Source organism: Lepidochelys kempii, chromosome 9, assembly GCF_965140265.1.
Source record: "Lepidochelys kempii isolate rLepKem1 chromosome 9, rLepKem1.hap2, whole genome shotgun sequence".
NCBI classification, from domain to species: Eukaryota; Metazoa; Chordata; order Testudines; family Cheloniidae; genus Lepidochelys; species Lepidochelys kempii.
The window spans coordinates 103,141,973-103,166,437 of NC_133264.1; the positions used below are offsets into that span (position 1 = coordinate 103,141,973).

Here is a 24,465-nt window from a genome sequence, read left to right on the forward strand (position 1 = left end):
TCTTAATATACAGGTTGAATTTCCTTCTCAGCCTGGGATCAGTCTCTGCAGTTCAGTCTTTGTCTTCCCAGCATAGGTGGGGTAGGAGAGAGGTGGTCTCATGGTGCTGCTTCCCTTATTTTATATACTCAGTTTATGTGCCTGGAAAAATACTGGCCCAGACATGTCCTGGTGGGCCTTGCTGAGTCACAGAGTTGAGCAGTCCTCATTGTCTGATGCTTGTGCAACTGTGTCTTATTGAATTGTAGATCTCTTGTTTACGATTCCCCTCCTAGCCAGTGGCCATTTGGATGTGGATTATCTCCTTTGTTGAACTGTGAAACTAGCAGGGGCGACTCCCAGACTCACAACATATTTCAGTAACAACCATATAGCAAAATCTCATAACTTCATATACACTACCAGTATACATATTTTGACAGAACAGTGAGTTTCAGCAGACAATGACCTTTCATATGATACCTTGCAAGTCATGCCTTGTATGAAATATCATAACCATATACCAGTGATGAATATGGGGGTTACAGGGTGCTACTTTGAGGTTCAGTATGTCACAGTGGGTCTGGTGTGACTACCTGGAATATTGCATTTACTTCTGGACACCCAATACTAAAAAAATGTAAAGACAATGGAAATTCATAAAAAATGAAGGGCCTGGACAGATTACTTACAATAAAAGTTGACGTTAAATAGTCATTGCTTTTGCAAATTTAAGGGGTGTATATTAGGGAAGTAGTATTTTATGGGTGTAATCCCCCAAAAGGGAGACAGGAATGGTTTAGGGTTATACAAGGGGGTATGACTAAGAGTAATGAGTGAATTTAAGAGGGGGAGAAACTAGGCTAAATATCAGGGAAAACTTTCTGATGGTAGGATGTGTCGGGCTGTGGAATAGTCTTTCAAGTGAAGTCATAGAAGCACCATACCGTGGGACACTTAAAACACAATTGGACAGTAAATGTGCAACTAAGAAGAATCTTTGATTGGTCAGAGGAGGGGAAAAAATGTCATTTCCCCCCATATTTAACATGTTATAATCCCCATAGGACATTTCAGTCAGTTCTTAATGTTCCTATGGGTGGTCCACCATAGGATGTGTGCATGCTTATGCACTCTCAGCCAGAGACTGTAAATAGCCATGTCTGCAGGTCCATGCCTGTGCAGAGCAGAGCCTCATGCTTCCATGCAAGGGCATATAAAGAAGTGTGGATCTGTCGCTATTCCAGTTTCTTCTCAACTGTCTGTGGCTTGAGATTGAGCAATTGTGGTGTCTGCTGCTTTCAGCTACTTTCCACCTTTCTTGTGTACTTCCCTTGTTTATTTTATTTTCGTTTTTATTTTCCTGGTTAAATTTTTCTTAGTCATAGCACATTTATGCTTCCTTCTTCAGGTCTCTTTCGCATAGCAATGGGTACTGTATCTCCAGTGTCTCAGAGAAACTCACATTCTGTCAAAGTGTAAGGTCTGCACAAGGTCCAAAGGCAGGTCCTGCAAAACTAGAGAGGCTAGACTGAAGCTCCTCTTAATGGGACGCTCCATAGCTTCAATGGAGTCCGTTCTTCCCTCCCACTGGGCACATTGGCCTCAACCTCTCAGGCAACTGCAGCTCAAAAAAGGGGTAAGTCACCTTATAGAGCTGACTCTCAGGAGACCTTGTGTCCCACAATGGGTACTGCCCAGGCTCTGACTGACACGGGTACTGAAGCCCTGGTACTGCCCAAGAAGCCCTGATTGCAGAGACCTTCAGGTAAACAGCACCGAAAAGCCCCTACTGGGTAACATCTGATGCCTCTAGGCACCAAGATGCATCAAGATTGGAAGTTTTTCTAAGAGATCTGCTCTAGGAATTATTCTGGGGAAGTTTTATGGCCTGTGCTATAGAGATCAGAATGGTCCCTTGTGGCCTTAGAATCTATTAATCTAAAACCAGGGATTTCAAGACTGCCTCAAGGGCTCTGGTACTTTCCTCATCTCAGAGCCACAGAGACCAGCCAGACTGGCACCTAGTTCTCTCCCTGGTACCATTCTCTTTGGAACATCAGCGCTGCAAGCATGGAGACGACATCTTGTCATTCTCTCTGGTATTGTATGCAGCCTCTTTAGTCCCCATTCTCGGCTCTGGTACTGCCTGTTATAGTCCTCCAGATTCCTTTCCCCTGAGGATCTCATCATCTTGGAGGAACTTAAGTCCCCCCTCTTAAGGAGCCACTTCCCCAGTATTGCTGTGACAGCTGGAGATTGAACCCTTTCGCATCAGAACAGGATCTGATCCACTGCCTCCAGCACTGCTACTCAAAGCCCTCTTCGTCCTTCCTCCCCCCTTCATCTCAGGATGCTGCATCTTCAGACTCTGAGGTCTCCATGTAGGGGTCTTTTGACACCATTCCACTACACTCCTCTAGGAACATATCCTGAGAAGGACTTTTCAGAGCTCAGCATTGGTCCTAGGTCCTTCGGGCATGAATACCCTTGGGGACCCTCCCCATTGGGCTTACTCAATCACCTTGTCACATTACAGCAACCAATTTTATAGGGTAGCACCTTGGAGGAAACACCAGCAAGAATACTTGATGGTACTGCAAGTCATAGGCACTGTAGGCTCGCCCACCGGTACCATGTGCTCCCTCATACCCAAGGAGACCCAGGAGGAGTGAGACCCACTGAACGAAGAAGGCTCTCCTCCTCCTCCCCCCCAGACCTGGTAATGCTACCACAGCCTTCCCATACAGACAACTTTAGAGCCCTCCAGAACTCAATGAACCATCTAGTGGAATCACTTCAGATTCCTTTATAGGAGTCTCAACATTTCCTGGTAGGCATTTTACATATCACTCCCCAGGTTAAGATTGCCCTACCATCAATGAGGTATTGTTGTTACCCGCATGTATGCTGTGGAAAACAACGGCCACTCTGCTGTCCACTTGTAAACAGGCAGATAAAAAAATATTACATGCAGTCAGTGACAGCAATTATCAAGCATGCTCCAGACCTTCTCCTGCCTAGAAGAAGGCTAAATGCTGGGTAGGAAAAGCTATTCCTTGGTGGCTTTTCAGTTTCAAGTTGCAAACTACACAGCCTTGATGGCAGAATATGATTTCAACAACTATTCAAAGTTTGCTTGTTTTATTGAACTACTACAACCAGACCAAAGGGAACAATCTCAAGCCCTCATTTCAGAGAGTCAGTCACCAAAGCTTCTCTGAAAGCCTCTCTTGATGCTGCCGATGTGGCTTTGTGGTCCTTAGCCACCACACTAGTTATGTATCAAGTATCTTGGCTCTAAGCTTCCAGCTCCCAAGAGAGGAGCAAAATATTGTGGAGGACCTCCACTTTGAAGGGCCCAAGCTCTGTAGTGAGGACATGAATGCCTCACTCTACTCAAACACTTAAGGTCACCATTGTGGTTGATTGGAATATACATGCCTGCGAGAGATGTTTTATGAAGCCTAAGCACAAAACTCCTAACCATTCCAGTACTACCCGCAACAGATCTATCCTAGATCTACAGAACCCCCCTGAGGGAGGTCCAGAAAACAGGACCACCATGCTCTGCAACAGCGCAACCTGCACCTGCCTCTAAAGAGACCATTTTGATGTCCTGGTTGAGGGTCCTGCAGATCCTCTGCTGCATGATTCTGCCATCTTATCCCCCTTTTGGAGACTGCCTGTACCATTTCCTAGTTGCCCGGCATCTCAGACACATGGATCCTGGAGTTGGTTGCCATGGGATATTCCATTCATTTCCACTCTAACTCCCCCTCTCCCCACCATCCCTCTTCAGGACTCACTCTCATGAGGTTCTCCTAAAGGAGGAAGTCCAATCCCTCCTTTATCTGGGGACAGTCGAGCCAGTTCCCCTGAATTTGTTGGAAGAGGATTCTATTCCAAGTATTTCCTGGTTCCCAAAAAAGACAGCATCTGGAGGCCAATTTTAGACCTCAGGAAACACCTGCGTCCTATCCCAATGCTTCAAGATAGTAACCTTAGCTACTATAATCCCAGACTGGTTTGTCACCCTCAACCTCTAAGATGCCTACTATTCATCCCTCCCAGAAGCACTTTCTGTGCTTTGTTATAGGCTCGGAATATTATCAATACTGTATCCTCCCCTTTGGACTCTCCATGGCTCCAAGTGTCTTTACAAAGGTCCTCTCAGCAGTAGTGGCCCACCTGTGTCAGTGGGGCATCACAGTCTTTCTATATCAGGACAACTGGCCTCTCAGGGGCCACTATGCCCCCCCCAATCAGCAACCACCAAGATCCTTGCCCTATTTCAGTCCCTCGGCCTTCATATCAATCTGAAGAATTCTGTTAACACCAGTCCAGTGGATAGACTTCATGGGAGCCACACTAGACTCCCTAACTGCCAGGGCGTACCTGCTCAAAGAAAGATTCTCCACTATGTCCTGCTTGATCTCTACTTTACAACACAGCCTCCAAACAATAAGAAGGGCCTGCCTACGACTCCTACGCCACTTGTCAGAATCTATGTATGTTACGCTCTGTGTGAGACTGCACCTCAGATGTCATCAGGCTTGACTAAGGTCTATGTACACCCTAAACAGACGGTCTTTCTAAATGAATCACAGTGCCCCCGCAAGTACTAGACTCTCTCAGGTGGTGAAAAGACCCACTGAAGGTCTGTGTGGGAACCCCATTCTCATGTCTGCCACCTTTGAAAATCCTCATGCCAGATGTGTCTCTCCTGGGCTGTGGAGCACAGCTACAAGGGCCACAGCACAACAGGGCAAATGGCTCCAAGAGATATCACTCCACATCAGTATTCTGGAGCTAAGGACAATCGCCCACTCATGAATTATACAAAGAGAGGTACCAGCAAATCACCCCAGGCTTGCACCCCAGAAATATACTGTCTTATACTGCTCAAGACTCCTTGGACAGTGCAAGTTCATTAATTAGTTTGACACCCCAACAAAGGGTGGTGGAGGTGCAACAGCCCTTGTTACCCTGAGAAGCTGAGATTCTCTGTTTTAGATCAAATATAAACCAGATTTATACAGAAAGATAGATTTGAAGTGATCATAAGTAGAAGGTAAAAAGATCAAAGTTGGTTACATAGAATTAAGACTGCAGTTTTATTTCTTAACTTTAACAGACTAAGCAAGATTTGAATCAACTTTTCTCAACCTACTAGATGTTATAGGATGCTCACAGTTCTTAATACATAGGCTGTATTTCCTTCTCAGCCTGGTACCAATCTCCCCAGTTCAAAGTTTTTGTCTTCCAATTGAGAGAGAGGCCAAGTGGTGGTGTCATTGGCCCTTATTTATCCTTTCTCTTCAGATGCTAGAAAGATCCTTGCTGTGATGGGGGGTCAGGTAGCCCCCATTGTGTACGTGCCCTCTCTAAGGAGTTTCTGGGAGAGTGGATTCTTCTTGATGGGCCATCATCATATGTGTGTCTGGTTCTGATGTAAATCTGTCTTACAAGGTGCTCCTTTGTTGACACTGAAAGGCTGGCTGCGGGCATCTCCCAACCTCACAGTATATTTCAGTAACACACACATAACAAAACTTCATAACTTCAGATACAATGGTAATGCACATAATTCAACAGGATAATAATGCTCAATGGATCAAGAGTTTTTAAATTCTACTTCACAGGGCATGCATTGTACAAAACATACCAAAATCATATCACAGTAGTGAATATGGAGGTTCCAAGGTGTTACCTTGAAGGAGGGAGGGCTGATAGCACTCTCATGGTCGAGACAAGTATGGTATTTGGATCTACTTAATCTCCCTATGCTTATGCCTCTCCGCCTTCCACTCAGGGAGGATCTCCTGTCAGAGTTCAGGTACTCTGATCCATCCCAACCTTTCATCTCTGAAACTGATGGCTTGGCTCCTCAGTGATTCTCAGGCATAGAGTTAAATTGTTCGGCCAATGTTCGGTCAGTCCTTTTGACAAGCAGAAAATCTACAACTCACAAAACTTATCTGCAGAAGTGGAAACATTGCAATTCCTGGTGCTCTCCCTGCTCTTTGCGAACCTCAGAAGCGCCACTCTCAAGGATTCTGGATTACTATTGGACTTAAAGGCACAAAGTCTGTCAGTGAGCTCAGCCAGAGTACATCTGGCTGCTATCACAGCCTTCCGTTCACCTATAGCAGGGGTTTCAATCTTTTCCCACCATCCATGGTCCAAGTCGTTAAGAGCTTACACAATTGATTTCCCCCTGTCCAGAACCCTGCTTCCCTTACAACCTTAATCTGATTCTCAATGCCTTAAGAAAACCCTGTTTGAACCAATACCTGTTACCTCTCCCTTAACACTCCTTTCTGATAGCCATAACCTCAGCCAGAAGAAAGGGAGAACTCAGGAGAATAATTGCAGACCCACCATACCTTTCTGCTGTGACGGTCACATTGCGCCCATGTCCTCGCTAAAGTCTTGTCAGAATTTCATATCAATCAAGGGATTTGTTTGCCAGTATTTTAAATCCTCATGCCTTGAGAGAGGAAGCTATTCTTCTGAGCCTAGACGTTGGGGCGCCCTCGTCTTTGACCTTTACCAGACAGAGACCTTTAGGGCCCCTCCCAGATTCTTTAATTCCTTTGCCAAAAGGGGGAAGTGTCAGCCAATTTCCACTCAGACTTTCAAAGTGAATTTCTGGTTGTGTCTTGACATGCTATGAAGTAGCTGGGATACATCCCTCCTCATAGAGTGACAGCCCAAGCCACTAGGGCTCAATTTACTTGTTTAGCCTTCCTTAAGGATGGCCCGATAACAGAAATCTGCAGGACTGCAAGCTGGTCCTCAGTTCACACCTTCACCAAATATTACATTGTCATACCTGAGTCCAGAGACTGACGCTATCTTTAGTGACACAGTCCTCCAAAGTGTCTTGGATTTGCCTCCTCAGTACCTGCCTTCACACTGAGATACTGCTTGGGAGTCTGCTGTATGCTCTTACATGGGAGCACAAAGTGCTGTTCTGTACAGTTGCAGACACTGCTATTTACTGTCGCCAATAGCGAGTGCTGGGGCATGCGTACATCCTACAGTGGTGCACCCGTAGGGACCAAACAACTAGAATAAGTCAAGTTACTGTACAGGTAAGTAACCTCTTTTCTTTCATTTCTGTTGTCGGAATTCTTTCCAATTTGGTGATTAGATGATTCACATAAGACTAGCCAAAAAGTTGTAGGGGTGTTGCTGTTTTTTACCATACCGTAACATGATACTAAATATTTTTTGTCCTGTCTTTATACTGTGCCCATTCGTGTAGTATGCATGTTTTTTAAGTCAAAATATTTTTTCTCCCCTTTCCTTAGGAGTAAATTGCTTAGTGTAATTATAAGGTGTTCAATAATGAAAGCCAGGTCAAACAAATGTATTCTGTGTTTAGTTCTGAAAGCGGTGAACTCCAGGGTCATTCTTATCTCTTGTGGTAGAGTTCCAAAGTCTTGGTCCAGCTCCTGAGAAAGTTACGTCTCCTGTTTCTCATGTACTTTAGCCACCAGATTTGTATGATACCAACACCTCTCTCAGTATGTCACGTGATGCTTCAGTCTATCAAGATGAGAGCAACTTGTCTGCTATGGACACTCCCACCACTACCCCAGAGAAGCGGGGGACACAGGTCAGAAATCTCCCATTTTTCATGTGGTAGAGACCTAGGAAGTAGAAGTAACTTATTGGAAGGAGGCAATTAGCTTTGTGGGTCACAGACGTCAGACACATTTGTGGCTTTTCCTGGCAGAGGTGGAGCTAGATGCAGTCAAAAAGGTTCTCTCTATCTCAAGAATGGGGAGCAGAGTCTGACAGCTGACTTTTTTTTCCCATCCCTTTCCCTGGAGGAAGAAGTTGGCGAGTCAAAAGGCTCTCTTTGCTCTAGTAGTTGATGGGATTTTTGGTATTACGCCGGAATCATATGATACATGGAGACACAGTTATAATAGGACTACAAGATTAGTGAAATGTGGGTCTTTGTGGAGGCTGAGGAACAGTCAATTGCTAGAGCAGCCTTTGAGAGAACTGCTACTTTCCTGCATCTTGGCTGTTACAGCGGAGAAGGAAAAACTGAAAAGTGGCAACTGGGAGTAAAGACTGGTGAAAACCTACTGCTGAGAGAGAATCTGTCAGGGCCAGAGACCCTCACTTGTACTACTCAGGATGGACGCATGGTGACTCAAGATACAAAGGCCTGATGTTCAGTCCCTCTTTAGTTTTTATTAGGGCACAGAAAAAATATATTCAACAGGTCTGGGAGATTTTTTTTTTTTTATTGTGGTAGCACCAAAACATGCTGAGTGCTGTACAGACACATAGAAAGTGACAGGTACAGCTCCCTGGGGCCTGGTCTACACCGCAACATTTTGCCAGCATAGCTGTGTTGGCTAGGAGTGTGAAATAATTATTCCTTGGCTGACATAACTATGACTAAAAACCCTGGTGTAGATGCTGATGGAAGAATACTTCTGTATTGTTTGTGGAGGTGGTGTAACTATGCTGGCAGAACTCCTTCTGCTGGCTTATGCTGCATCTACATTGGGGTTGTGCTAGCTGAACAATACTGGCCAAGGTTCTGTAGTGTAGAGAAGCCTTGAAAGCCAACAACAAAAAAGAGAGAAAACATATATTCAAAGTGGTCAGGATGATGACAGGCACCTGTCTTGTTTTATTTTTTCATTTGGGGGGCAAAGATGGACTGAGGGGGAAATGGCATACAGGGATGTGTTAATAGGAGTGTGAGTATGAAAATGAAGGAGGACGACGACATTAAGCAGAAAGAAAGGAAAGGAAGTGGGCAGAGTGAGGTGACAGTAGATAGTGTGTGAGAGAGAGAGAGCAGGGAGGATCTTGGGGCATCCCACTCAGCAGACTAAGAATTTCCGAGTTCAGTTGTAGAATATAGTCTGATATCATTGGTATCTGCTGTTCTGAAAATGCTTCCTAGTGGGCAGTGTCTAGTACATGTGGGAGTTGATTCTGTCTCCAAGCAGCACTTCCTCCTCAGACCATGTGGCTGACAAAAGGCCTGCTGGAGCCTGCTGACTGCCTATGAAAATGTCCTAGGAAAACTTGTAGTTTACGGTTGAGTGTCCCACTCTGTGAGTAGCTAGGAAAACAGAGAAACTCAGGCTTTAAAGCCTCCATTTCTCTTGGACTCCTTAGGAGTACAGCAAGAGAAGCTAGGTAGCAGACAATGCTAACTGGTTTGGAATACTTAGGAAGATTCCCTGTTCCATGGGTGGATTTTTCATTGTGGTGTCAATCACCACTGATACCTTCCTCAATGGTATTGCTATTTGTGTTCCTCATTCAGATGCGCCAGGGACGAGGTAGGCTGGGCGAGGAAGACTCTGACGTAGATATTGAAGGGTTTGATGAGGATGAGGATGGGAAACCTAAGACTCCAGCCCCAGTGAGTATATATACAGAAATCCCATCTGTAGTTCACTTGCATCCTCATGATAGAAGACTCCACAGTGCAGGGGATGTCTGCTGGGTCTGGCACACTGTGACATCAGAATCCACAGCAGTGACTAATCGGATATTTATCTGAAGTCATAAAACTGTCAATATAAAAACAAATGATTGAGTATATTGTCAATATGCCGGTTATGGCAGCAGCCTCGTATATGACCTTTGATCTATGCCATTCCCATTCTTTGTGACCTAGGAAGTTGAAGATGGGGATGGTGACCTTGCTGATGAAGAAGAAGGCTCAGCACAACAGCCCCAGGCCAGTGTTCTTTATGAAGATTTGCTTATGTCAGATGGAGAGGATGATGATGAAGGGAGTGATGAAGAAGGCGATAATCCCTTTTCATGTAAGTCCTGGCTCTTTAAATCACAGCCCTGAGCAGGAATCAATTGTTCCCAAACCCAGTCAATTTCCATGCCCTTCAATTATAGTAGCATGTGCTACAGCTTTTGTTGGTATACAGGACACTGTATATTTGTATATTGGTTACAAAGTGCAGATAGTTATGGTGCAGTTACAAATGAGATGTCAACAGCAGAGAGAGAGAACCAGATGAATTTAGATGAAAGCTAAGATGAAGTGGAGTAGCAGTGAATGCTAAGTGTGAGCAGGAGAGAGAGTTGGGAGTTCGCACATGATTCAGATGGTGAAACTCTGAAGCTTGGAATAGGAGAGGTCTGTGGCTTAGATGTGATGCTGAGGGACATGTGGAGTAGGGCTGGGCAGCTGGTGCAAGCTCAAATGAAATTTGGATAGGAAAGCTGGAACATTGGATCCTGCTATGAAGGACCAGAGAAGGGGGACTTGCTGAAACTGCACAGATAGGTTGGCTGATACAGAACACAAGATGGAATGGATGAGTAAGAAGAGGTAATTATTTCGGTGCAAAAATGGCAGATAAGATAGTGTGTGGAAGATAGATGGCTTTCGTAAAAGGAAAAATTATTCTGGAAAACCAACCAGTATTGTACCATTTCAACAGACTATAAAAGGATGCAAATCAATCCACAAGGTATAACAGCTCTGTCAAAATTAATAAGCAGGCCTCTTCTGTTTGTTGCACAGCTATCCAGCTGAGTGAAAGTGGCAGTGATTCAGATGTGGAGCCCAGTGCAATGAGACCCAAACAACCTCATGTCCTTCAAGAGAACACACGAATGGGCATGGAGAATGAAGAGAGTATGATGTCCTATGAGGGAGATGGCGGGGAGACCTCTCATGTTATGGAGGACAGTAATATCAGGTAATCAAAGTTGAGAATAATATAGAAATGTAGGGAATGGGGTAGGAAAGTAGGCTGTAAGGGAATCTCTCAGCTACCCAAGTCCTGGCACTTTTGAGCAGGTCACCAGACTTTTTTCTTTTCTGTAAGAGGTTAAGTAGAAAATGTGGATGTAAACAAGTAAGCTGAAAATGTAAGTGTAATGAGATTCCATTCTTTCTTTTAGTTATGGCAGCTATGAGGAGCCAGATCCAAAGTCCAACACACGAGATACCAGCTTTAGCAGCATTGGAGGGTATGAGATCTCTGAAGAGGAGGAGGAGGAAGAGGAAGAACAGCGATGTGGGCCAAGTGTGTTAAGTCAGGTTCATCTTTCAGAGGATGAGGAAGATAGCGAGGATTTTCACTCCATTGCAGGAGATAGTGACCTGGACTCAGATGAATGAGTTGCCCAGATACTCTCAGTTACTGAGGGATGTAGCAATCTGTGATCTGGATTCAGATGAATGAATTTCCCTCATACTCTTTTGTACTAAGGGACTATGCACTGTTAATTTGAAGCAGTTTATTTTTCTTGCATAACTTCAATTTTAGTAGAATTCTATTGTATATTTATTATTAAATTATCTGAATTGTGAATGACAAGATTTAGACAAAGATAACCTGCTGTGACCTGCACAGCAGTCCAAGAGCTCTAGTTACTGAAGCCAGCTACAGGTTTACTTCCCCTCATTCTTTTCAGATATACACTGAAAACTTCTTACAAATATTAGGCTGGTGTTTAAATACCTTATGTTCACCTTTGATGTGACTCTGTTAAACAGCCCATACATTTATATAAGAAATAAACAATTGAAGAAATATTCTACAAAAGTTGGAGTAAATTTAACATCTAAAGCATTTTTAACATCTAAAGCAGCTTTTCCCCTTTATTAGAGAAGGGCATGGTCCTTATATTTTCTGAAGTGTACCCCAAGTATTCAGAAAAAAATTAGTCAGGCCCATCAGCCCATGAATGCATTCCCTGGAATTCTATCACAGCTGGTTTCTAGGTCTCTTGGGAACTGCTTAACAGCCTTGAACATCTTAATTCACAGGAATAACAGGTTTTTTGAAGCTCCCTGCTCAAGTTAGAGTTTGTCCTGGAAATCCGTAACTACTAACCCAAGTCTTCATCCAGCAGTTGCACAGGAATTTCTCTGGGCTTTCCTTGTGCTTTAAAATATCTGGGAGTGAGTTCACTTTCTTGTCTTAATCAAATGAAGGGAAAGCACAGAACCATCTAGGAAGTGCTATAGAGCCTCCTTGTCTCTCTGTTGTACAGTTCATTGGATGAATCCTTAAAGTCAAAATACAGATAGCATATAAGGAATTTATTTCATTATAGGATGGTTTCTGTTCCACTGTCCCTTAGCTTTTGTGAGAGCAGGTCTCAGTCCACTTGTGATTTCATAACCATCCTTGCCTGTAAGCATGTTGGTGCTCTTCTATGTATGGGACAGAAGGGAGAAGAGAGAGTGTTCAAAGTGAAATTTAAAATCTGATCTTTTTAGCTACAGTGTGAGTTCTTAGGTATTTTGAAGGAACCCAATCACTATGTCGCATTTGGAAAAATCCCCTCTTGCTACATATCTACAAATGGTAGTAACCACAAATCCAACCAGAATCATAAATGTTGAATTTCCTGACTTGTGTATTTAAATTATCAACCTTTCAGTTGATATTGACATACTGTGTTTTAATGAAAGTTCCTTTGTTTATTTAATTTACATTTTGAATGTATTTGAAATAAATTTGTAAGCCTAAGGTGTAATGCTCATTTCAGCTGAAACTGGGCTGGGTGTGTGTGAGTGAGCGGGGGGTATTAGTGAGGCTGAACGGGTGGTAGGGTTTGGGGCTGGGGGCTGGCAGTCGCGTTTTACGGAAAGTGAGCGATCCATAATACGAGGAGGGGCTGGGAGCGTCAGCCTCCCTCCTTCAGAGATTAATTTACACCAAAATCATCTCACTTTTATAACTGCGAACACGTGCTGGGCAGCGCTCTTCTCTTCCCGCCGGCCTTTCTCCGGGGGGCCACGCTCGAGACTCGAGTCCGGCTCCCCCGCCGCGCCCCCCGGCAGGGTCTGCCCGGCAGGAGAGGGGAGACCGGGCGCGAGGCCCCCCCGGAGCCCGCTCTAAGCTCCGCCCCTGGGGGCGGGACTTGGGCGCCAATATGCACGCGCTGCGTCTCCGTGACGCACGCAGCGGAGTTAGCCGCGGGCGCCATGTGCGGGTGAGAGAAGGTGGTAGCGCCTGACACATGCGCGCTGAGATCTCATTTGTCGCAATGGTCTCACGCGGAACGATACCGAGAAGATGAGTGGTTACTTTTTATAGGCTTCTGTGGCTCTCTAATCAGAGAGTCCATCGAAAGGAGGCGAGTTAGTTCCAGAAACAGATTTATCCGCCTCAAGTGGATTTGATATCGGCTAGAATTCTACACCGTCCAGGGTTCCTTTGCCTAGACGGACTATTTTGTGGAAAGAAATAGGTCCGTCAGGAGCCATACGCCCCGGCCGTGTAGCTTCCTCCGCCTCTGCCGCCATTTCTGGAGCCGCCGCCTTAGCGCGAAGGGGGAGCTCGGGGACGCTGTTGCTCGGTGGCTTGTTCGCGCCTGATTGGATCTCTCCGCGACCGGGGAGCCCCAGAGCTTCAGCCCGAGGCTCGCCCGCCCAGCCGCAGCCCGGCGTCTCTCCTGATGGCGACCTCTGTGGGGAACGTGGCTGACAGCACAGGTACCGGGCCTGCGGGGCCGGGCAGGCCGTGCCTCATCTCGCTGTGGGGGTGCGGGAGACCTGAGGTCACCGCCCTGCTAGGGCTGCGGTGTCTCTGGAGGGCCTTGGGGTGGGGTCCCTGCCGGGCAAGGGGGGCCCCAGGCCCCGTGCTGGGGTGGGGTCCCTGCCGGGCAAGGGGGGCCCCAGGCCCCGTGCTGGGGTGGGGTCCCTGCCGGGCAAGGGGGGCCCCAGGCCCCGTGCTGGGGTGGGGTCCCTGCCGGGCAAGGGGGGCCGTTTGCTGGTAGTTCCCGTTCCGGGGTCGCAGAGCGTGCCCTTCCCCCATGGGGTAAAGGGGTCCTTCTCCCCAGTCGGCCGCCGCAGGCGTCCCGCTGCCCCTGGTCCTTTGGTTCGTCTGTGTGGACAGATTGGGATATTGATACTATTGAGAATTGAAGTTTAATTCCAGAGCTCAGTTTTCTCGGGGTTCTTATAGCCATTACGGCAAATGTGGTTGTTTTCAAGAGAGATCAGCGAAAATAAAAAAGCACTGAGGTGTGTACATTGGCAGTGGGGGAAGGGTTTTCCGCTGATAAGAAGCACAAGCTAATACGGAAGTATTCTGTATCCTACTCTGTTGATGTATGAATCCTATAAAGTGTCAGCATAAAAGATTAGTTCTTGTAGTTTACTTAGTTCTGTCCTTTTGCATATTGCCTCTTCTGTTTTGAGACCAAGTAGCTGAGAAGTTTATACTAAATGATTCAATTTGAAAGGTGGAATTTTCCAGAATCCTGTGTCTGAGGTTCAGTAATTGTGCATCGGAGAATGCAGTCCCCAGATATTTCACACAGCAACTCAAGGTGGCTCGCTGATCCTGCAAATCATACAGATTGGTCACACTGAATTTTTTATAGGTTTCAGAGTAACAGCCGTGTTAGTCTGTATTCGCAAAAAGAAAAGGAGGACTTGTGGCACCTTAGAGACTAACCAATTTGTTCTTTCTGTAACAACTTGTGGTAAATTGCAGTATAAATTGCAGGTCTTAAACTGCAGTTTGTGGGGGCCACATCAGTCTAAACTTTTTTTTTAACTTTTATTTCTGTTTTCTAAGTCACAGTGTTTGGCTTTTTTGTTTTCATAATTCAGTTTTCATCATAGCTTGAATTTCTTGTAAAGCATCACTGAGTGTGCATTTTTTGATGTGTTGTAGAACCATGATTTAGTTTGTACTTGCGTGAAAGCTTTATGAAATAGGGCCCAGAAATATTTCTTGGGAAATGCCTGGACCTCTCCTCCTACCTCATCCCCTTAGTTCCAGTTACATTTTTTAGGAGTTCCTTTCTGTACTTTCAGGAGTATGTGTTGAAGTGAACCAAATACTTTATTTCATAAATTGACAGCTTAATAGGAAAATGCTTTTAAGATCTGCTGTTAAGATCAAATCTTTTGCAAGAAAATTTGCTTTTGGCATCTTTTTATAGCTTTTTCTTCTTTGTTTTCTAAGCTGGTTATTGCTGTTTCTGAGCACTTGACAAACATTAACTTATTATCATAGCACATACTATTCTTGGTCAAGGTCTCTCATAAAGTCAGGTACTCTTTAGAAAACATTTGAATTAATGCACTTACACTAGACTATATGAATAATAGATACAGAGTTCTGTATGTGCCTGAGGAAGAACTCTTCTGGAATCTACTTAACTATCATTGTTACTTTCAGAACTAGTTTGACTTGAAGTGAACTCTATAGGAAGGTATTAATTGCAAGGCTGTGCATTTGTTGGATAAATGGTGTCTCTTATATATCAAAAGTGTTAAAGAGCAGGGCTCTGATTTCATTTTGGACTCTGATCTAGCTGGCCACCCCACATCCCCCCCAATACTTGCGAATAGGGCCAGTTCCAAATTTTCACAGAAAGGAGTGAAGTGGTTCGTTGGCACTAGTGCTCCTGAATTTAATTGGTGGGGAGAAGTTGGGGTGTCGCTCATTTTTGAAAGATTTGGCAAATGAAGAAAATCTAAGGGTGTGTTTCACTGATCCTCAGGTTAGTAGAATCCATTCTCCCAAGTTTTGGACAAAAGTAAAGCATCTCTGAGCCACTTCCTTGTATCTGTCACCCTTCCGCAGGGTTAATTTGATTTAAATCACTAGACTCGATTTAATCATGGATTTCTACATAAAAGTGCATTGTTGTTGGTTGTTATAAACTTAATACATATTCTTTACAACTCAGAGATAGAGATGTAGGTTTCATTTTTAGAAGGTACACACTATACATTTTTAAAACAGTGTATTATTTTGAAAACTTTTCAGATTAGTTTTAAAGCTATGTCAGAAAATGAATGATTGGTTATTTCATTTACCAAAGGTAATGGAAGCAGATATTTATGAAGTCATTGGGAGGTGAACTATCTCCAATTCAATAAGTAATCGTTAATATTTGGAGGATTTTCTTGCCATGCTGTATTAGGAGGAGAACATCACCAGAGAGACATTTAAATTGTTTTAGTTAACTAAAACAACATCATTACGTATTCTGGATTTTTTTCTTCAACAGCAAGCATATAATATTATAACAAAACAAGCATATATATGTCCCTCGCTTCTCACAGTTATCTCCAGACTTCTTCTCCTTGTCCGGATCTATTCCGCCCCCAACAATTGTCTATTCATTGAACTTTTTGAAACTTTGCTCTTTTAGAGAGAGGTAAGGGATTGACTCTGTGTACACAAATTTACAGAGGGAGAATAAGGTTGACATCTGTTATTTCTCACCTTTCTTTCTTTCAAAACGTTCTTGCAGTTATCTCTGGAGAGACAAAACCAATTTGAGAACTACAAAACTAAGCATCTCTGATGATATCTTCTAGACTGAGCACTGAGTCCCATTAGTTAGATAGAAAGATTAACCTAAATAATCTGTACAGAAGCCTGTGGAACCTCATAGGATTGGGTCCCTAATCTATGAACTGTTGGAACTCCTTCACAAAACTTTCCTTAACCTTACATGAATATATTGTCTCAAGCTATAGAATTAGAATTTATAATCCCTATTCCATGATAAGATACATTATAGCTCAAAGATATCTTATCTAAAACTATCTTTAGATAGGTTTTTTCCCTCAAACATTTTATCAAAAAAAAAAACTGATTAAAATAATAAAAAAATCTTGCTTTTTTTTTTAAATCATTGATTTTTATCCACCTTGCCCTCCAGTTTTAAGCATGAAACTTAGATGTTTGTGTTTTGGCAGATGGGGTTGGTGGGGGGCAAATAAAACGTATCTAAGTTTCAAAGTAAACAAATAAAACAGATTACCTTTAGTTTCACAGTTGTAAATCTCATTTCAACATTTCCATCTTGAGTTAAGGGTAGTAGTACATAGCAGTTGATTTCCTCCTTTTAGCTTCCTTTGTCTTTGCAACTTCAGTAGCAGAACACTTAACAGCAGAGATTGGAATTTTTTTTTACCAGGCACAAGCTATTTGAAGGACTAAAACTGAACCAGCGGTAGCACCAATGGGAACTGGGTACTTAACAGTGTGGTCTAGGCCAGTGGTTTTCAAACTTTTTTTTCTGGTGACCCAGTTGAAGAAAATTGTTGATGCCTGCAACCTATTGGAGCTGGGGATTAGGGGTGTGGGAGGGGCTCAGGGCTGGGATAGAGGGTTGGGGTGCAGGGGTGAGGGCTGGGTATGAGGAGTTCAGGGTGTACGAGGGGTCTCTGGGCTGGGACAGGGGGTTAGGGTGCAGGAGGGGGTCAGGACTCTGGGCTGAGGGTGTAGGTTCTGGGTTGGGGATGAGGGTTTTAGGGTGCAGGAGGGGGCTCTGGGTTGGGGGAGCTCAGGGCAGGGGGTTGGGGTGCGGGCTTAGCTCTGGCAGTGCCCGGTCAGCGGTGCAGCGGCAGGCTTCCCGCCTGTCTTGGCACCGCAAACCTCTTACTCCTGAAAGCAGCCAGCAGCAGATCCGGTTACTAGGTGGCTCTCGCCCACAGGCACCGGCCCCCCCAGCTCCCGGGCAATGGGAGTGTGGAGCCAGTGCTCGGGGGTTATGCAGCCCCCCACACCTAGGAGCCAGACCTGCTGCTGGCCGTTTATGGGGAGCAGCACGGTGTCAGAACAGGTAGGGACTATTTTGCCTTAGCTGGGCAGCGCCACCGATGGGACCACAGCCACCGCGACCCAGTGCCTTACATTCCGTGACCCAGTACTGGGTCACGACCTATAGTTTGAAAACCACTAGTCTAGGCCATCCTCTAGTGAGTTGCCTAGTCCTCCACCAGATCAAGTTCCTGGGAATGGTGGTGTCCTTAGATTCCCCAAGAAGAGTCCAGCTTTCATAGCCTGTGACTAGTAGGTCTAAAAATTGGAAGCACCACTTATTCTTTCAGCCTGTTTTGGAGGTTTGTCTGCGAATAACTTGAGCTAGCCTCTCTTGGGAGCTTTCCCAGGCTGTGTGGTAAAACTTGAGGGGTTCATAGTAATGAACCTGACCAGAGTGTTGTTAATTCCACCCTAAGGCAGCATGTCAAAGCTATGAACAGTAGGAGACACACTAGAGCTGTCTGTCTTTCCTTGAAAGAGAACACTGAATCAGCTTAGCCTTCCAAACATGAACGGAGTGTCTCTCTACAATCAGCACCGGAAAGATTCATTTTTAAATGAAAGATTGAAAGGATACCATCAATTTGAAAAGAGTGAATTAAAAAACTCAATAAGTAGCTTCAGATTCCCTTGACCTTTTTCTTTCTTTTTTTCATAATTTCCTACTTTTCACACAGAATTATACTTTTTAGATTCTTACAACCAGAGGAAACTGACTTCCAGGGATTTCTGTAGTATCTATATGCTTCTCTGGTAAATTAGATCTGTTTCAGGTCCCTAGTATTACAGAGGATTCAGCTGTACATGGGTTTTGCATTTAATAAAATAAAGATCAACCAGGTTATGGTGGGAAATGTTTCTTTGCGAAACTGGCGAATCTGGTAAAAATACATCCACAATAATTGGAAAAATAGAAGTCTTTCACTGGTCTTTCATTTACAGTAATCTTCAGTGTTACAAATAACAATTGGTGGTACAAAATGTTCAGACAGACCTTGGTGCAGGGCGACTTACCTGTTCTCTGGGACAAATGGATTTTTCAAGCCCTGCTTAGTAGTAGCATACCTGTGCTTCAGCCTAATCGTTCATTTTCCATGCCAGGTAGCTGTGATTTGCATTTGGGAAGTAGGATTGCATGATCTTTGTCTCAGGTGCTATTTTATTTAAACCATTAAAATATGCATATATACAACAAAAATATTCAAGTTTTATCAAACACATAAAACTCCTGTTCCTAATCTAACTAGACATTCAAAATTAACTCCCTCTGCTTAACAACCTTGCCCCCCAAGCCTGTCCTTCCTAATGACCCATTCCTTAAAGGGCTAGGAGAATATAATCTTTAATTACAGCATGCTCTGTTAGCCAAGCCACCCTCTGGATGGTTTTGGTGGTGGTGTTTTGTTTTTGTTCAGCATAGATGAGATAAGCAGTGTGTGAGGGCAAGGGAAGTACCATTTGAGACTTGCTGGCGCCATATGAAAACTTTGAAACAAGTTCTAATGCAAAACAAGTCTGCATATGTAGCAAAAGTCTTTGTGTTCCCTTTCTTTTATTTCTTGAGGGTTGTGTTTTTTTTCTTTTGCATGAAACCTGTATCTTTATTTTTAAGAATGCTACTGTTCTTGCTTTTTCCCACCCAATACTTACTAGAGCAATGGATTATAATATTATGAGCAGGTTCTAGCTTCAGGTGGGAGGAATAAGCAAACAGATTCAACCTGTTTTCATGCTGAGGTATTAAGGACAGGAAATACAATATTGCAGCAGAAGTCTCTTCAAATAGAATTTCAGTGTGAAGTCTCTAATTCAGTTTTAAAAACTCGGTTGTATCTTACATTATTTAGTTTGATAGTTTTGTATGTGATGAAAAGAGAAGCAGGGAGTAATGACTGGTGAATTTCTGAAAATAAACAGCTTTTAATATATTGATTATAAATTCTTATTGAATATATTTCCCAACCCTGACTGAGAAAAGACCATTGTAAAGTAAACATATAAATTAATGCTAGAGATGTCATAAAAGTATGTTGAAATGAGGATTTAGGAGTTTAAAATGCCAGACACTCTAGTGCTTTACGTAGTTTCAAGCATTTTCATCCTTTAATTTTACACACCATATTTTTACAACTTTTTGTTTCCATTTTCTAACTTTTTGTTTTCCCCCCTAAATGTTTTGGTGATTCTCCAGAACCAACGAAACGTATGCTTTCCTTCCAAGGGTTAGCGGAGTTGGCTCATCGTGAATATCAGGCAGGAGACTTTGAAGCAGCAGAGAGACACTGCATGCAGCTTTGGAGACAAGAGCCTGATAACACTGGCGTTCTTTTATTACTATCATCCATTCACTTCCAGTGTCGCAGACTGGACAGGTAAGAGATTTGGAATGTCCATTTCTACTCTTGGTTTCGTTAACACTTCTAGCCTGAAAAAAGAATCTATTAATGCTGTCTGCAGCTATGAGAAACTTTGTTATAATTTTAGTTAATTTTGTTATTTAACTGATATTTGAGTCACTACTTGACTGACAACAGAGAAAATCAGGGCAGTAGCCATAGATTATTTTTCCGTTTTTGGCTTTGGTTATGGTGAATAGCATCCCAGGCAACACCAAGGTAGTGTCTAATATCTCTTCTGGGCTTTTTTACCACTTTCTGTAGAGGTTGTATCCAAGGTTAGTAAATTATGCTCCATGAAATCCTCTACCAGCTTGGGAATGGGAGCCTCTATAATGACAATCTTCGTGCAAAACACATGAAAGTGTGTTTGCTTTTATTAAGCCTCCTCAGAACTTTGGATTTTGTGCTCAAAGTAACCGAATTGAAGAATAGAGAGACGCACACATTCCTCTAAATAGCTTAAGTTGGTTAAACACGTGACAGGGATAACTTCTCTTAATGCCATAAATGGACAAATCAGCATCAACTGTATGTACCAGGTGCACTCAAAGGCACTTCTACGTTATTCGTTGTTTCTTCTGGTGCCTCTTGGACACTAGCTGTTAGGCCGCAACACATATTGTTTATCCCTGAAATATGTTCCTCTCTTTGCAATCTTTGTGAAATTTTATTAGTCTCAAAGTTGACTCATTGGTGTACTTTTACCTTCATTCATCTTACTTTCTACTATACCTCAAATGTTTAAAAGCTTGTTAACTGTTCTAGTTATTGGAGGTGTAACTAATTAAATGGTGTGTTTAGAATTATTGCTACAAGCGTCTCCTCACCATAGTGCCTTGGGATCATTTTATGTGGTTTAGATCAAGTGTAATATTTCCCAAGTTTAGGGAACACAAAGTTTCTACATCACCCCTTCCTGTTACTCTGTCTATTGAAAAGAGTCAGAAAAAACATGTGTGTAAGTTGATCGGAAGGCATGCCAAAGCCTGAAACCGTTGAAACGTGTGAATAGAAGTTTTTTGGAGTGTTTTTGATCCATCAGTGTGAGCTTAGGCTAGAAGCTTTGCAAAATTGTACTTACCTCTGACAAGTAATCTGTCTTGAATAAGCATGTAAAATATTGTGAAGTTGGAATAGTAGATTTTGTGCCTGGGCAGATAAACCTTGCAGGATGGTTTTGCAAGGATGGTTAGTTGGTTATATAGTTGACTGACTTGAGATTGTACGAGTAATTCTGGCCATAGGCTTGCCTGTAAACCTCCCTGTTGGCAAAGTTGTTTGTGTTAACTTGTCTGATTTTCTCCAGGTCCGCTCACTTCAGCACTTTGGCTATTAAACAGAATCCATTGTTGGCCGAAGCCTACTCGAATCTAGGAAATGTGTACAAGGAACGTGGGCAGCTGCAAGAAGCTATTGAGCATTATAGGCATGCGCTACGCCTCAAACCAGATTTCATTGATGGATATATTAATCTGGCTGCTGCACTGGTAGCTGCGGGTGATATGGAAGGGGCAGTACAAGCCTATGTTTCTGCCCTTCAGTACAATCCTGTAAGTAACACTCTGTTCATAGAGCTCCATGTTATACCCCACCATCAAGCACACTGCTGCTTCAGTACAGATAGAGAAGTCTTTGGTTTACATGATGATTTGAAGAGTTAAGGCTGGTGGTGAAACCCTAACCATAGACTTAGTGCAGGGGTTCTCAAACTTCATTGCACCGTGACCAGCTTCTGACGACAAAAATTAGTACATGACCCTGGGCTGGGGGGGCTGAAGCCCAGGCCCTGCCACCCCAGGCCGAAGCCCTTGGGCTTCAGCCCTGGGCGATGGGGGTTGGGCTTTGGCTTCGATCCTGGGCTCCAGCAGGTCTAACGCCAACCTGGTGACCCATTAAAACGGAGTCGTGACACACTTTGTGGTTCCCGACCCACAGTTTGAGAACCGCTGACCATGTTTCTAGTCAGATTTTTCACAATTAACATTCTTTTTACAGGTTTTAAAAGGCATGACATTCTTTGCTTGTCTGCAAAAAAAAGTTTTTCTGGGAATGTTCTATGACTGCTTCTTATATACTTATCTCTATAATTGAGTTAATAAAGGAAATTTCCCAAGCAGTGACTCTGAAAAAGATTTGGGAGTCGTGGTGAATAATCAGCTGAATGTGAGCTCCCAGGGCAATGCTGTTGCCACAAGGTCAAATTCAGTTCTTAGCTGCATAAACAGGAGAATCTCGAGTAGGAGTAGAAAAGTTATTTTACTTCTGTAATTGACACTAGTGAGACTGCTGCCAGAATACCTGATTCCTGTGTCCAAAATTCAAGGATGTTGATAAATTCAAGAGGGTTCAGAGAAGAGCCAGGAGAGTGAATAAAGGATTAGAAAACATAGAATCATAGAATATCAGGGTTGGAAGGGACCTCAGGAGGTCATCTAGTCGAACCCCCTGCTCAAAGCAGGACCAATCCCCAATTAAATCATCCCAGCCGGGGCTTTGTCAAGCTGGACCTTAAAAACTTCTAAGGAAGGAGATTCTACCACCTCCCTAGGTAACGCACTCCAGTGTTTCACCACCCTCTTAGTGAAAAAGTTTTTCCTAATATCCAACCTAAACCTCCCCCACTGCAACTTGAGACCATTACTCCTTGTCCTGTCCTCTTCTACCACTGAGAATAGTCTAGAACCATCCTCTCTGGAACCACCTCTCAGGTAGTTGAAAGCAGCTATCAAATCCCCCCTCATTCTTCTCTTCTGCAGACTAAACAATCTCAGTTCCCTCAGCCTCTCCTCATAAGTCATGTGTTCCAGACCCCTAATCATTTAGTTCGCTGGACTCTCTCCAATTTATCCACATCCTTCTTGTAGTGTGGGGCCCAAAACTGGACACAGTACTCAGATGAGGCCTCACCAATGTCAAATAAAGGGGAACGATCACGTCCCTCGATCTGCTCGCTATGCCCCTACTTATACATCCCAAAATGCCATTGGCCTTCTTGGCAACAAGGGTACACTGCTGACTCATATCCAGCTTCTCGTCCACTGTCACCCCTAGGTCCTTTTCCGCAGAACTGCTGCCTAGCCATTCAGTCTCTAGTCTGTAGCTGTGCATTGGGTTCTTCTGTCCTAAGTGCAGGACCCTGCACTTACCCTTATTGAACCTCATCAGATTTCTTTTGGCCCAATCCTCCAATTTGTCTAGGTCCCTCTGTATCCTATCCCTGCCCTCCAGCTTATCTACCACTCCTCCCAGTTTAGTATCATCCGCAAATTTGCTGAGGGTGCAATCCACACCATCCTCCAGATCATTTATAAAGATATTGAACAAAACCGACCCCTGGGGCACTCCACTTGACACCGGCTGCCAACTAGACACAGAGCCATTGATCAATACCTGTTGAACCTGACAATGTAGCCAACTTTCTACCCACCTTATAGTGCATTCATCCAGCCCATACTTCCTTAACTTGCTGACAAGAATACTGTGGGAGACCGTGTCAAAAGCTTTGCTAAAGTCAAGAAACAATACATCCACTGCTTTCCCTTCATCCACAGAACCAGTAATCTCATCATAGAAGGCGATTAGATTAGTCAGGCATGACCTTCCCTTGGTGAATCCGTGCTGACTGTTCCTGATCACTTTCCTCTCATGTAAGTGCTTCAGGATTGATTCTTTGAGGACCTGCTCCATGATTTTTCCGGGGACTGAGGTGAGGCTGACTGGCCTGTAGTTCCCAGGATCCTCCTCCTTCCCTTTTTTAAAGATTGGCACTACATTAGCCTTTTTCCAGTCATCTGGGACTTCCCCCGTTCGCCACGAGTTTTCAAAGATAACGGCCAATGGCTCTGCAATCACAGCCGCCAATTCGTTTAGCACTCTCGGATGCAACTCGTCCGACCCCGTGGACTTGTGCACGTCCAGCTTTTCTAAATAGTCCCTAACCACCTCTTTCTCCACAGAGGGCTGGCCATCTACTCCCCATGTTGTGATGCCCAGCGCAGCAGTCTGGGAGCTAACCTTGTTAGTGAAGACAGAGGCAAAAAAAGCATTGAGCATATAACATGCGTTATAGTGGTAGATTCAGGGAACTCAACCTGTTTAGCTTAACAAAGAAGATTAAGGGGCAGCTTGATTAGGGCTTGTGTAAACTTAAAACACTGCACTGGTGCAGCTGTAGTGCTTTAACGAAGATGCTCTACTCCAAAGGAAGAGAATTCTCCCATCGGTGTAGTTAATCCACCTCCCCAAGAGGTGGTAGCTATGTCAGTGGGAGATGCACTCCAGCCAACATAGCACTGTCTACTCTGGCGGGTAGGTCAGTATAACTACATTGCTTGAGGTATGGTTTTTCCACACGCCTGAGGGATGTAGTTATACTGACATAAGTTGGTAGTGTACACCAAGCCTTAGTCTATAAGTACCTACATGGGGACCTGATACTTGATAATAGGTTATTCAGTCTAGCAGAAAAAGGTGTAACGTGATCCGGTGGCTGGCAGCTGAAGAAATTCTGATTGGGAATAAGGCATACATTT

General features: G+C 43.9%; 2 protein-coding genes across 14 annotated transcripts in view; both read left to right on the forward strand.

Moving 5' to 3' along the window:
• The window catches only part of TAF1 (TATA-box binding protein associated factor 1), a 140,010-nt gene extending 127,528 nt beyond the window's left edge, over positions 1-12,482 (forward strand). For 5 of the 9 annotated variants that reach the window (XM_073358668.1, XM_073358669.1, XM_073358671.1 and 2 more), the window contains 5 exons: positions 7,481-7,606; positions 9,293-9,391; positions 9,650-9,800; positions 10,520-10,697; positions 10,903-12,482. In XM_073358668.1, coding sequence (XP_073214769.1) covers positions 7,481-7,606; positions 9,293-9,391; positions 9,650-9,800; positions 10,520-10,697; positions 10,903-11,122 — 774 coding nt within the window. In that variant the 3' untranslated portion in view covers positions 11,123-12,482. Of the gene's footprint in view, positions 1-7,418; positions 7,607-9,292; positions 9,392-9,649; positions 9,801-10,519; positions 10,698-10,902 lie in introns of those variants that run through there. The other 4 variants (XM_073358670.1, XM_073358673.1, XR_012160665.1 and 1 more) reach the window with 3 other exon arrangements.
• A 718-nt stretch (positions 12,483-13,200) lies between these two features.
• OGT (O-linked N-acetylglucosamine (GlcNAc) transferase) overlaps positions 13,201-24,465 on the forward strand; it is a 79,156-nt gene continuing 67,891 nt past the window's right edge. The window contains exons 1-3 of one of the 5 annotated variants that reach the window (XM_073358687.1): positions 13,201-13,450; positions 19,726-19,906; positions 21,240-21,483. In XM_073358687.1, the coding sequence (XP_073214788.1) occupies positions 13,414-13,450; positions 19,726-19,906; positions 21,240-21,483 (462 nt within the window). In that variant the 5' untranslated portion in view covers positions 13,201-13,413. The remainder of the gene's footprint in view (positions 13,451-19,725; positions 19,907-21,239; positions 21,484-24,465) is intronic. The other 4 variants (XM_073358682.1, XM_073358684.1, XM_073358683.1 and 1 more) reach the window with 4 other exon arrangements.